The following is a 13739-nucleotide window of genomic DNA, read 5'->3' as shown; positions in this document are numbered from 1 at the left end:
CTCCCCCCTTCCCCTCCCCCTTTGAGAAAGAGAGGCTCAAATGATAGTGGTCAGTCTTTAGATTAAAAAGAAATAAAGTAAGATTCATCTTTGTTGAAAGAAAATGAAACCTTCATATGGACATTTTGTCTCACACCTGTCAACTTAATTCTTTAAGTAATCTTTTAAAATTGCCCTACATACTGTATGTTTCTGTAATGGGTAATCTAGTATTGTTTCAACTACATTATGTATAACAGTGTAAGAGTACAGTATTTCATGTATCCTGTACTTTTAGATTCATAATTAGTCATAATTCTAACTTACTTAGATATATGTAGTTTAAAATTCTGTAATTGTTTTTAGAATAACTAGGATTTCATATTTTTTAGAATTTGTTTCCTTTTTAGGAATTCATAACATTTTGTTATTTTCATATGTCATGCTAATAACCTTTGAAAACCTAGGTTCTAATATTTAACTTTTACCCCCTCCCCAGGAATCAGAGATGGAAACAGAAGAGGAGGTTGACATTTTAATGAGTAGTGATATTTACTCTGCAACTCTATCAACCAAATCAATTTCTTTCACACGTGCCCAAACAGGATGGCTTTTTCGGGAAGATAAAACAGTATGTACAAATCTAGATTTTTAAACTTTAAAGATTGTTTAGAATTTAATGTTGCCAAAATAAGGTGATGGAAATGCAAGAAGTAGCTTACTGAATTGTCTTCAAATATTTTTTCTCTCCACTTTGTGACCACATAGGGAATTATAATGGTTGGTTACAGAATTGGAACATATTCTTAGAGAAGCCAAGAAGGAAAGTTTAGTTCATTGAATTCCATGTTGGGAAAGGTTCTTTTTGTCAGCTGTCTTGTCCTCACATGTTTCCATTATATTTCTAATGCTTTATTCCTTAGGAAGACCACAAAGAGGGATACACTTTTGAATTCATTTCCCTGGATATTTTTACTTTCTACTCTTAAACTTCTAAACTATTTACTTATCTAATAGTGGTTTCTCAGTATTCCATATATATGACTAAAATGAAATATGCTTACATTTTTACAATACTGTCATTAAATTAAATTTCATTGAAGGTTTCTCTTTAGTGAATTGTAAATTTTTCCCATAATTACCATTTACCTGTCAAGAAGAGGTTATGTAAGAATGCTCAAGCCCTAGTCGGGTAGCTCAGTTGGTTAGAGTATCATCCTGATGCACCAGGGTTGCAGGTTTGATTTCCAGTCAGGGCACATACCAGAAGCAACTGGTGAATGCAGAAGTTAGTGGAACAACAATTGATGTTTCTCTCTCTCCCCCCTCCCCCTTCCTTTCATTCTCTAAATTAATCAATAAAGAAAAAGTTTTTTTAAAAATGTTTGAAATATTCTTAGGCTTTATTTATTTATATATTTTTATTCATTTCAGAGAGGAAGGGAGAGGGAGCGAGAGATAGAAACATCAATAATGAGACAGAATCATAGATTGGCTGCCTCCTTCATGCCCCCCACTGGGGTCAAGCCCACAACCCTGGCATGTGCCCTTGATCATAATTGAACCCGGGACCCTTCAGTTCACAGGCCAACACTTTATCCACTGAGCCAAACCAGCTAGGGCTCTCAGGCATTTTTTAAATTAGACACATGAAGAAGCATTTTATAAAATTTTAAAGTCAATAAGTAATCAGATCAGGTAAGGGCCATACTTACTACTTTTAAAAATTATATTCATCTTATATTACACTAGAGGCCTGATGCACGAAATTCGTGCAAGAGTAGGCCTTCCTTCCCCCAGTTGCCGGCACCGGCTTCCCTCTGGCATCTGGGATCCGGGTGCCAGAGGGAAGCTGGTGTCGGCAGTTGGGGGAAGGAAGGTCTACTCTTGCACGAATTTCGTGCATCAGGCCTCTAGTAGATGTATAAGTATATATTTAGAGAGAGAGAAAGGGGGGGGGGGGTAGAGAGAGATTGATTTATTTTAAGGAATTGGCTCATGTGAATGTAGGAACTGGCAAGTCTGAAATCTAGAGCAGTGCAGCAGGCTGGAAATTCAGGGGAGAGTTGATATGGTCTTGATTCTGGAATCTCAGGCAGGGTTTCTATGTTGCAGTCTTGGGACAGAATTGCTTTTCCTTTGGGAAACAGGCTTTGCTCTTAAGGCCTGCAATTGATTGGATGAGGCCTACCTACATTATAGAGGGTAATCTGCTATATTCCAAGTCTACTGATTTAAGTGTTAATCACATCTAAAAAATACCTTCATTGAAACATCTAGACTGGTGTTTGATCAAAAGATTGGGCACCATAGTCTTGGCAAATTGACGTAAAATTAACCACCACACAACCTTACATATAAAGTTAAATGTTCCCTTTGGCCACTACTCACAATCCCAGAGCACCTTGCAGAAGGTTATCTATTTATATATCCTTCAGACCCTTTTATATGCTTTCCATAAATAATGTATTTATAGTAATCTGTAGCTTTAGTTGTTGATACTTATTTTTTCATAAAGTGTTATACCTATTTTTTGCAACTATTTTTTTTCTCTTTAGTATGTTTTAGGTGCTTTTTCTTATTAGTAGTGCTACTTCATTCTTTTTAACAACTGCATAGTATTTCATAATATGGGTATGTTGTAGTTTATTTAGCCAGGCTCTTTTTTTGGACATTTAAATGAATGGACACACATTTCGTCCAGTTTTCTGCCATTATGAATGATGTTGCATTCTTTTACATTCCTTTGCAGTGTCTGTTATAGATAGCAAGAAATAAAATGGCTGAATTATAGAGACTATACACTACAAATTTATACTGTTCTGATGGTTTACTTTTAATAAATGCTTTTTATTGTGAGATTTCAAAAACTGATAATTATCATCTGAGTATCTCACAACCACAGAAAAAATCCTCACTGTAGATCTAGGCTCCTCACCTTTCCTCTCTAAGCCTATTTGGCAACAAATAGCATATAGGATTCCCAGTTGTGAGCTCCTACACTGCAATCCATTTGTTGGCTTAAGTCTTATTTATTTGTACTCTGTTCTTCTGGACAGCATTAGAAGGATCACTTCAAGAGAAGATAAAAATTGAAGCTGCTATTCATCTAGTGCTACTGCTAAGCAGCTCAAAGCTCTTGAACAGCGTCTAGGTGATCTTCTTAAATCTTTGACAGGTAAGGAGGGAGTCAGTAATGCTTATGGTTCCCATTTTGTAGGTAGAAACAGGTGCAGAATGCTTTGCTTTCTGGTGACTGGTAAAAGAGCCACCAAAAGCAAGGTGGACATGGAAACAACTCTAAACACATAGTTTTGGAATGCCAGAACACAGTAGTAAGTAGGAGACCAAGTGATTTGCATGCAGGTGAAACTCGGAAGCTTGCTTTCCATCATGTTTTTTGAAGTAAAATATTTCAAACTCTGACCTCCTCTTGAGTCTGATTTAAAAGGGTGATGTTTTATGTTGAAGGAAATAACAACTCTCTTCTTAATGTCCCTTATACCTCTTGAGTTTCCCTATCCCCCATTTTTAATATAAACAGTGGTATTGGTGAGCTGGACTGCTCTGTTGTTCTCTCTTTGTTGAAAGTAGTAACTAAATGTAACTTGAGGTTTGATCCTGTTAGAAAATAGAGTATTGGAACAGGTAATTAATTCTAGGTGTCCTAGAGATTTCTATGTGACTTAGACTATTTCTTTTTATTCCACTTTCTTTTCTATCTATAAAATGGGAACAGTAATTATCCCTGACCCCTCCTTGTTACTTACGATGTTTGACTTTAGCTAAATAAAATTTTCAGATAGCTTTGTGCTACTTGGGAGTAGATTCTAAAGGAATACTATATGGTATTTTTATTTAAATTTAACTCATTTTCAGATTAACTGCCATACATATGTGTGTTTTAAATTTTTCTTTACAAATTTGAAATGTGTAATCCTATATAATAAAAGGCTAATATGCAAATCGAATGAACAGTGGAATGACTGGTTTGCTATGATGCACACTGACCACCAGGGGGCAGACGCTCAACACAGGAGCTGCCCGCTGGTGGTCAGTGTGCTCCCATGGCGGAGCGCTGCTCAGCTAGAAGCCAGGCTTACGGCTGGCCTGGCGAGCATAGCAGCAGTGGCAGGAGCCTCTCCTGCCTCTACAGCAGCACTAAGGATGTGGGGAGCGGGCCTAAGCCGTCAGTCGGACATCCCCCAAGGGCTCCTGGACTGTGAGAGGGTGCAGGCCAGTCTGAGGGGACCCCCCCCCCCCCAGTGCACAAATCTTGTGCACCGGGCCTCTAGTTTAATACATTTTTTAACTTAATAGAATGCATAAGATAATTCGGTAATTTCAAGTACCAAAGGAATATTTATATATACCTTAATGTTACATATTTATGGAAAAACATGCATATTACTTTGAAACTTTCTTGTTAATCTAAGGCTACCTTAATCTTTTTATTATGTTGAAATATTTGATTTTGTTTTAGGAAAGAGTAGGAAACTTTTTGGCAGACTTTTATTTGGTGAATGGACTTGTTTTAGAATCAAGAAAAAGAAGAGAACATCTCAGTGAAGAAGATATTCTTCGAAATAAGGCCATTATGGAGAGTCTTAGTAAAGGTGGAAACATAATGGAACAAAATTTTGAGGTATAATTTTCACTTCTAATTCATAATGTTCTAAGGAAAGAGGGGGTAGACTCTATTCCTGGCATTTAGTGAATTTATGTAAGTACACACATGGATTTTGTTTACTATATACAATACACCTTTTGGTGTTGGTGTTTTTTTATATATATTGCCTTTAGTGATATTTTTTTGTGTGTGAATCTGTTCTTGGTCTCTGAGGCTTCACTTACAAATAGATTAAATCATTTTATAAGCATGAAACCCAGTATTAATTTTTAATCCATGTTCCTTTGCATATATTCTTTTTCCTATTTCACTAATTGAAATCACTGACTGCTTTGAAGGCCAAAGTAATGGTCCACTTACTTTATGAAATCATTTCTAGCCTATAACTTTGCATAGTGTGCCAAGTTCCAACTAAGTCATGGTAATACCAGATCCTCCTTAGATTTTTTTTGGCTTTGGGATAGAGTTGCGCTTCATCAGACTTCATTTTTCAGAAGCCCACCTGGTATTTACTGATATCTTGATAACTAGGAGATACAGGACATGATATACTCAGGAAATAGAAATAAATTGAGAGAAAAAATGCTGAGCTCAATTTTGGACAAAGCTGCTTCTCTCACCCATTGTTGACCAGACAAAAAGGCCATTTATTTGGACTTATATTGTGACTTAAATTTTATTTAGTTATTTTTAAGAAATGATTTTGTTGTGGTAGTTATTGCTACCTTTGTTTAATTTTGGCAGCAAGCCATTTTGGGATGAATATTTGGGGAAAACAACTATATAGAATAGCATTTCATGGACCATTTGCCGATTGCCTTCGATTGATTTATCTGTATTTAAACCTGCAGCATATAACTTAATTTTCTTTGTAAGATGTACTTGAATTGTTAAAGGGGTCTGCAGATGGCATTTTAATAAGTTATAGTTTTGTACATTGAAATGAAAGATATAGTTTAATTTCAGATAGCCACATGATAGAACAAAGTAATACGAATTAAGTTAAATTAAGGTTTTGACTTCTGAGCAGAAATAAAACACTTTCTATGTGAATCATAGCCCCTTGAACTTTACAGTTTTTGATGAATATTTAAATCAACTTGTCAATTTCTATGAAAGATAAAACATTTGCTGGGATTTTGATTAGGATGGTGTTGGACTTTTGATGGGGAAGAATTAATTATATTTGAGAATCCTTTTGGAGTTCAGTTATAAATAGAAGAAATTTATTTATTTATTTATTTTTTTTCACTGCCAAGAATTCTATTGTAGTACTAATAAAAAACATTCATACTTGAATTGTGGTTCAAGTCACCGAGTACAGTGGAAATGCCTGTCTTTGAGAGGAAAAAACCCAAAAGTAGTTAGAAAATTTTCTTTTTAGGTATGATTTTCCAAAGAAGTCCTTTAAGTAAAAATATAGACGAGCTACCTCAGCAATTTATAGTCAGTCACAGACTTATTTGAAAGCTGAATCAAAGCCAAAAGTTTTTATTGGGACAAGCAGTCAGTGGGATGTCACTTCAAGCTGCAGATTCATCAAAAATACAAAATGTTTGTATGTTTTTAAAACTTGGATTTAATGTTTAGTTTCATTACAGTCTTTTTAAATTTGATTACTAATACCTGATCAAAGCAAAGCAATAAATTACAGAATTTTACAAAACCAATAAGGCATTACTTATTTAAGGTTTGTTTCCTGAAAATCAAATTCCTGGAGTTTGATATATACCAAACAAGTGTAAAAACAGAATTACTAAGAAGGCATCTGAATGGCTAGGTTAAATAGCCATGAAAAATACCCCAAGGACAAAGTTTGGATTTTTATGTAACATAGTGTAATGGAAACATTAGAACAGAAGCCAAATAACTTGGATTCCCTCCTGTCTGCTCTAATGGTTTTGTGTCCTTGACCCAACAATAACTTACGTTTCTATAAATAGAAGAAATTTAAAGACAATATTAATTCTATTATATTCATCTATGCATATAATTTGATTTTTTTGAATCTGGAATGGTGCAGGATAAAAAAACATCAAAACAGAATTGGTATTTAATTATAAAAAAGGTAAAAATAGCTGGGGTTTTTTTTTTCTCCCAGACACAGAATTTACAAACACAGGGAAAGCAGCATGGAATTGATACCAGTTTAATTATATTCCACAGTGGGCATTAAAGGAGAAAAGAAATACTTGTATGCATTTCATAGGTACTTTTGGAACTACAGTTCTTTTTTTCTTTTTAATTTTTTTTTCTTTATTGATTAAGGTATTATATATGTGTCCTTATCGCCCCATTGGCCCCCCCCTCTCCACCTTACCCCCACCCTCCCCTACCTTCCCTCTGAGGCTTGACGGTCTGATCGATGCTTCTCTGTCTGGATCTGTTTTTGTTCATCAGTTTATGTTGTTCATTATATTCCATAAATGAGTTAGATCATGTGATATTTATCTTTCTCTGACTGGCTTATTTCACTTAGCATAAGGGAATACAGTTCTTTTAAACCTAAACAATAAGCTTTTAGGAAAGGTACATATAAATTATCATGCACAGTTAAAAAATAGGTGGTCAAAAGAATAAAGGGAGGATCCTATCAAATTCAAGAGACAATCCCATTGTAATGGGGAATTGTATTTAAAATCTTAATGTTAAGTTTTAAAAAACACATAAACCAGTATTAAAAATTAATGGCTGCTTGGTCACAGCTGGTAATATAAAAATGAATCGAGTGTGAAAATCATTATGTGTTATGTCAACTTGCAAGTCACATAAACACAGGTTAGTTACTCAAATGTATGTACTTTAATGAGTGATTATTATAACAAAACATTTTGTTGGCAAATAACAAAGGATTCTCCAGTGGCCTAATCTGAATTAAGTGTCATAAATTTAAATTCAGCTTCTACAAGTTAAAAATTGATTTCATATGAACCTCAATGAGTTTTCTTTTTTATTTATGTTGGTTTAAAACATTGGAGTTGTTTTTTTTTCCACATTCACATAACTTTTATTATAATATCTACACTAATAAAAGAGAAACATGCAAATAACAATCACTCCATCACTCTGCCACTCCGCTACACCCACCAGCCAATCAGAGCGACTATGCAAATTAATCCAACAAAGATGATAGTTAATTTGCATACGCAGGTGCGGAGTGAAGACTGAAGATGACTGAAGATGGCGGCGGCGACGGAGCTGGAGCAAGCAGGAGGCTTGGGTTGCTCCCGGCGACCGAGGAAGCCAAGCTTCCCGCTGCCCCTGGACTCCGCTCAAGGAGGGGCTGGGGGCCTGGGCCGCCGGGGGCAACCCAGGCTTCCAGTCAGCCCTGGGCTCCACTCAAGGAGCGGCTGTGGGCCTGGGTTACCGGGGGAAACCCAGGCTTCCAGTCCGCCCTGAGCTCCGCTGGAGGAGCTGGAAAAAAAAAAAGGAGAGGCTGGGAGCAGCCGGAGCGGAAAAGCCAAGCCTCGCTGCTGCGGCCGGACCAAAGGCCTGGGTCCCGGGTACCGGAGGAAAACTAGTGCCGGTAGCCAGGGGAAGGAAGGCCTATTGAGCGAATCTTTGTGCAAAGGGACACTAGTATTGTTATAATTGTCCTATTGATACAAAGATGAATAGAACATAGACCTGTCCTCCAGGCTCAGAGACTCTAATGAGAGATGGTGTGAAGGTAATGCCCAGTGCGCAAATATAACTTTGGCATTGTTAACATGGGCATTGTGCTAAGTATTTTCATCTCTCTTAATTATTAGTTATTTAATGAGATGAGTGTCATCGCTCCACTTTATAGAAAGGAAAATGAGCTTTAAAGAAATTAATTTCTCTGAAGTCACAAAGTTAGAAGTAGCAAAGATCAGTTCTTGACTCTTAAGTCAGTGGTTCTCAACCTTCCTAATGCCACGACCCTTTAATACAGTTCCTCATGTTGTGGTGACACCCAATGTCATTGTTACAAATTGAACATAATTAAAGAAAGCATAGTGATTAATCACAAAAACAATATGTAATTACATATGTGTTTTCCGATGGTTTAGGCGAGCCCTGTGAAAGGGTCTTTCGACCCCCAAAGGGGTTGCGACCCACAGGTTGAGAACCACTGCTCTAAGTATATTGCTTCTCTATAGTGACCCAAATGCATATTTAACAGACAAAGGTGTAAGTTTTAAAATCTGACATGACCTTTTACCAGTGTTGATCAAATAAATGGTCTGTGTTTGACTTTCATACAATCTGAGCCCCAATCCCCTAATCTGAATTTATTATCCATAGAACACTGCTCTCTTTTTTAGCTCCTGTACTATTCAATTTTTTTGTAAGCTCATTTGGTCTTTAATAATATAATATTTTGTATTTCTGATTAACTGTTCATGTATGGATTTTTCTTTGAATTGTAAACTCCTTGAAGTCATGGTTAGTTTTTATACTTCATATTCACTTTCTAGCATAATGCCAAGAACATTTTAGATGATTAAAACATTGAATGAATGGATTTTATTACTTTGATAACTTATCTTCTTATTTGAGATTTAGAAAAAAATTGATACTAAATTACTGATAGCACTTAAATCACCATGGAACTATCTTGGCAGTAAACTCTTAAAGCATTATATTGAAGAGATTGAACAGTTTAGTAGTTTAAATAGCTTATTATGATCAACATAATTTGATGAACAAGAATAGATCGATCTAGAGACAAATGGTAGGGGAGGGCGAGTTAGAGAGCAACTAAAGGACTTGTATGCATGCATATTAACATAACCAATGGACACAGACACTGGGGCGGTGGGGGCTTCTCCGGGATGGGAATGGCTGGGTGGCGGGGGGCAATTGGGGAAAAAGGAGACATATGTAAAACTTTAGACAATAAAAAATAAAAATAAAATAAGTAGTTTAAAATAGCTTTATTTTATATTTTTAAAAATGTCATTTTTCCCCCTCCCTTCTTCTGTGTCTCCCTCTCTGTCTGTCTCTCACTCTATGTGTTTGTCTCTGTCTTTCTCCCTGTCCCTCTGCCTCTTTATTTCTTTTTGGCAGCCGGTTCGAAGACAGTCCCTTACCCCTCCTCCTCAGAACACTATTACATGGGAAGAATATATATCTGCTGAAAATGGAAAGTAAGTGTTTTTTCTTTTATTTTGATTATTTTGGATTCTTTGGTTTTTAAAAAGAATAATTTGTAAAAACAGAAATAATGACTGGAGATGGATGAGCTTAAAAAAACAAAAAGTAGAGAAATAGTGAATGGCCTCACACACTTTGCTAAAGACTCAGGATAATGACAGAACATAACATTTGGGTGTAGAATTGTTTTAGAGAGAATCTATAATAATAAAAGCATAATATGCAAATGGACCGAACGGCCGAACAGTGGAATGACCTTCCGGATGAAGCCAGGGCTGCGAGGGCCTACTCTTGCATAAATTTCATGCATTGGGCCTTTGGTTATTAATAGTTTTGTCTGAAGTAATTCTTTGACATTTTAAAATATGGATTAGGCATGATGTGCACCCTTTGACTAAGTTACAGAGCTTTCTTTTTACATCCTTGCTGCCAATTTACATTCACTAAACCTATCGGATATTGTTCTAAGAAAATACAATGTGAGGAATTGCCCAGTGCCCTTGCATTTTTGAGTTCACTTTATGTAAATTTTTATGTTCTGTCATTATCCTGAGTCTTTAGCATGTTATGTGAGGCCATTCACTATTTCTCTACTTTTTGTTTTTTCAAGCTCCTCTATCTTCGGTCATTATTTCTGTGCTTTAGCCTATGCCAGACTATTTCTCACGATCCTTACATAAGACATTTGCTTAATATTTTATTACTAATATTTACTGGAGTACCTAGCACATAGTTTGTATTCAGCAAATATTTGTTGAATAAAAAAATGATGAATGACAGACAACTATTTTGAATGAATCAATAAATAAAAAGTTTTTTTCTGGCCAACCATGTGAGATAAACTATAGTTCTTATAGAAAATAGTATTTTTCTTTGGCAAAGAATAAAAGATTGCCTACTCTCATGTTTAGGAAGAAGTTGCAGTGATTATTATTTTTTGTATTGAAGGTTTATTATACTTTTCTGACTTTTCCAAAATGTTTCCATTGTACAGTATTCTATAGTGAATGTAGAATTCTTTATTCTTTTTTAAAAATATATTTTTATTGATTTCAGAGAGGAAGAAAGAGGGAGAGAGAGATAGAAACATCAATGATGAGAGAGAATCATTGATTGGCTGCCTCCTGCACACCCCACACTGGGGATTGAGCCCGCAACCCGCATGTGCCCTTGACTGGAATCGAACCTGGGACCTTTCAGTCCGCAGGCCGACGCTCTATCCACCAAGCCAAACCGGCTAAGGCTAGAATTCTTTATTCTTCACATCATTTCTTATTGGTTATGCTGAGAACTATAGACAATAAAAGAGATTGAATTGAATAAGTGATTTTAAAGATACACAGTGTTACAGTTTTTGTGTGGTTTGCTTTGTTCCTAAAAGTGCTTATTAAATTATATCAATGTGAAATTTGATCATTTTTCTGATCTTTTGTACTTTGTTATCCTTATTTCTTATACATGTCTCATTTTCTTTTATCAGAATTTTAATTTATTTCTGTGCTCAGAGTAAGAAAATTTGAAATATTAATAAGTGTCATTGGAAAAGGACAGATTCTTCTTAAGATGATAAGACATGGAAAAAGTTTACTAATATATATATATATTTTCATTTTAGAGCTCCTCATCTCGGTAGAGAACTGGTGTGCAAAGAGAATAAGAAAACATTTAAAGCCACAATAGCCATGAGCCAGGAATTTCCCTTGGGAATTCAGTCGTAAGTTAGTTACTAACTATACAAGTTTATCAAAGAAGCTACTGAACCCTAAAGACTTTAATAATATTTGTATCTGAGTGGTTTATTTGAAGCCTTTGACATGCAAAAGCAAATAGTCATTGATTTGATAGTGTGTGTACCCTTCTCGAAATTTTTTAGTTTACAAAATAGTAATATTTTTATTATTTTAACCAGATAAATGTTTGTATAGTTTTTAAATTATAATTATAAAAATAATACATAAATACATTTTTGTTGCATTTTTTAAAAAATTTTTTTTTTTTATCGATTTCACAGAGGGAGAGGGAGAAATAGAAACATTAATGATGAGAGAGAATCATTGATTGGCTGCCTCCTGCACACCCCCTACTAGGGATTGAGCCCCCAACCCAGGCAAGTGCCCTTGACTGGAATCGAACCTGGGACCCTTCAGTCTATAGGCCAATGGTCTATCCACTGACCAAACTGGCGAGGGCAGTGGTCGGCAAACCACAGCTCGCGAGCCACATGCGGCTCTTTGGCCCCTTGAGTGTGGCTCTTCCACAGTACAGTGCGATTGAAACTTCGTGGCCCATGTGCAAAAGTCGGTTTTCGGCCTGGGCAAGTCTATTTTGAAGAAGTGGCATTAGAAGTGGGCGGTGTCGGTCAGTCGGGCGACGGGAGACGCGGCGCAGGCGGGCTGTGGGATACGCAGCATGGGGGAGGCGTGTGTGATTCATGCACGAATTGAGTGAGCCAGTCAGTCAGCAGTCTCATGGTGCAGTGGTTAGTGCTAGTCGCGTCTGCAAAACGCGCGAGGGTGACAAAAGTAAAGTTTATTAAGTTAATTTTAGGGAACGTTGTGGAGTGAAAGAAGATGTAGTGTCGAGGATTGAGAAAGGTATGTTGAGATGGTTTGGACATATAGAGAGGATGAACAAAAGGAGATAGACGAAACAAGTATACAAGACAAGTGTGGATGGGAGAATTGGAAGGGGTCGACCTCAGTGAACATACCTCAATCAGATTGAGGACATTTTTAGCAAAGGCCAGCTTAGGAGTACCCTAATTAAGTTAATAACAATGTACCTACCTATATAGTTTAAGTTTAAAAAATTTGGCTCGCAAAAGAAATTTCAGTCATTGTACTGTTGATATTTGGCTCTGTTGACTAATGAGTTTGCCGACCACTGGGCTAGGGCAATACATACGTTTTATTTAATATCTAATACAATGGGGTTTATAGAATAAAAATGATAGCTTACTTTCACCTTAGTAATTGTTAATAGATGATAACTGCTATATTTTTATCTAGGATTTTCTGTTTTTGCATTTTTATAAAAATGGCATATTCTACATTTTGTTCTGTGAGTTCCTTTTTTTTTCGTTTAAAAGTGAGTATATCTTGCAATTCTTACAGTAATTACTTTTTAGTGTCTCTTTTTTCTTCTTTCTTTGTTACTTTGCAGTGTTGATTTATTGTCATTTGTTTTATTCTCCTGCTGATAAATATATTGATTGTAGTTTGTCATATTATAAACAGTACTGCAGTAGACATCTCTCAAACTGTACTCAGCAGATGCTCATAAAAAATTTTAATTTAGAGTACTTTTTAAGGTGCTCGGGGGGATGTTGTCTGATTCATGAATCAATTAAAGACTAATGATCTTTTTAAAAAATTCAGTTAGCAGACTGAAGCCCCAGGCTATTTTCCTTTCCTAGTTCCTTCCCCTATCACTCTGGCCTAGTACAGTAAAAGAAATCATCATAGAATAGAGCAAGACCTACATTTTTCTACAGTCTATATATGTCTCATACCCCCCAATAGCCTAACTTGAGAAAAGGAGATAGAATGTGCTGTACAGCCTTCAAGCTATAGATCAGGGATGAGATAGATAGTTCCCATAGAATATGGGAAGGGAGTTATTCATACATACATACATGTCTGTATTATTATCATATATTGGACCCAGTTGACTAAAAAATGTACCAGTATTTTTAGTTTAAAATTTATTATTATATATTTTTTTACTTTTTTTTTTCATTTATTTTTATTGTTTGAGAGTATTACAGTTGTCCCCCGTTTCATCCCCACCCCTGCTTCACCCCCATCAGACTGGCTCCTGCCTTTACTGCACTATTGTCTGTGTCCATGGGCTATGCATATCTGTCTATACTAATAAAAGCGTAATATGCTAATTAGACTGGGAGACCTTCCAGACATCCTTCCGGACAAAGCCATGGTGGTGGGGCCAAGGCAGAGGCAGTTAGGGGTGATCAGGCCAGGAGGGGAGGGCAGTTGGGGGTGAGCAGGCC

The 13739-nt window shown here is 36.2% G+C and overlaps 1 protein-coding gene across 1 annotated transcript in view; it reads left to right on the top strand.

The window, feature by feature from the left end:
* Positions 1 to 13739, top strand: part of ANKRD13C (ankyrin repeat domain 13C) — a gene marked incomplete at its 5' end in the record, with an annotated part of 72793 nt that overhangs the window by 45435 nt on the left and 13619 nt on the right. The window contains 4 exons of the mRNA XM_005871960.2: positions 479 to 610; positions 4463 to 4624; positions 9644 to 9723; positions 11346 to 11444. Of these exons, the coding sequence (XP_005872022.1) occupies positions 479 to 610; positions 4463 to 4624; positions 9644 to 9723; positions 11346 to 11444 (473 nt within the window). The remainder of the gene's footprint in view (positions 1 to 478; positions 611 to 4462; positions 4625 to 9643; positions 9724 to 11345; positions 11445 to 13739) is intronic.

Source organism: Myotis brandtii, unplaced genomic scaffold (assembly GCF_000412655.1).
Source record: "Myotis brandtii unplaced genomic scaffold, ASM41265v1 scaffold36, whole genome shotgun sequence".
NCBI classification, from domain to species: domain Eukaryota; kingdom Metazoa; phylum Chordata; class Mammalia; order Chiroptera; family Vespertilionidae; genus Myotis; species Myotis brandtii.
Note: the sequence above shows the minus strand (reverse complement) of the source record. Positions and strands in the feature narration are given on the sequence as shown.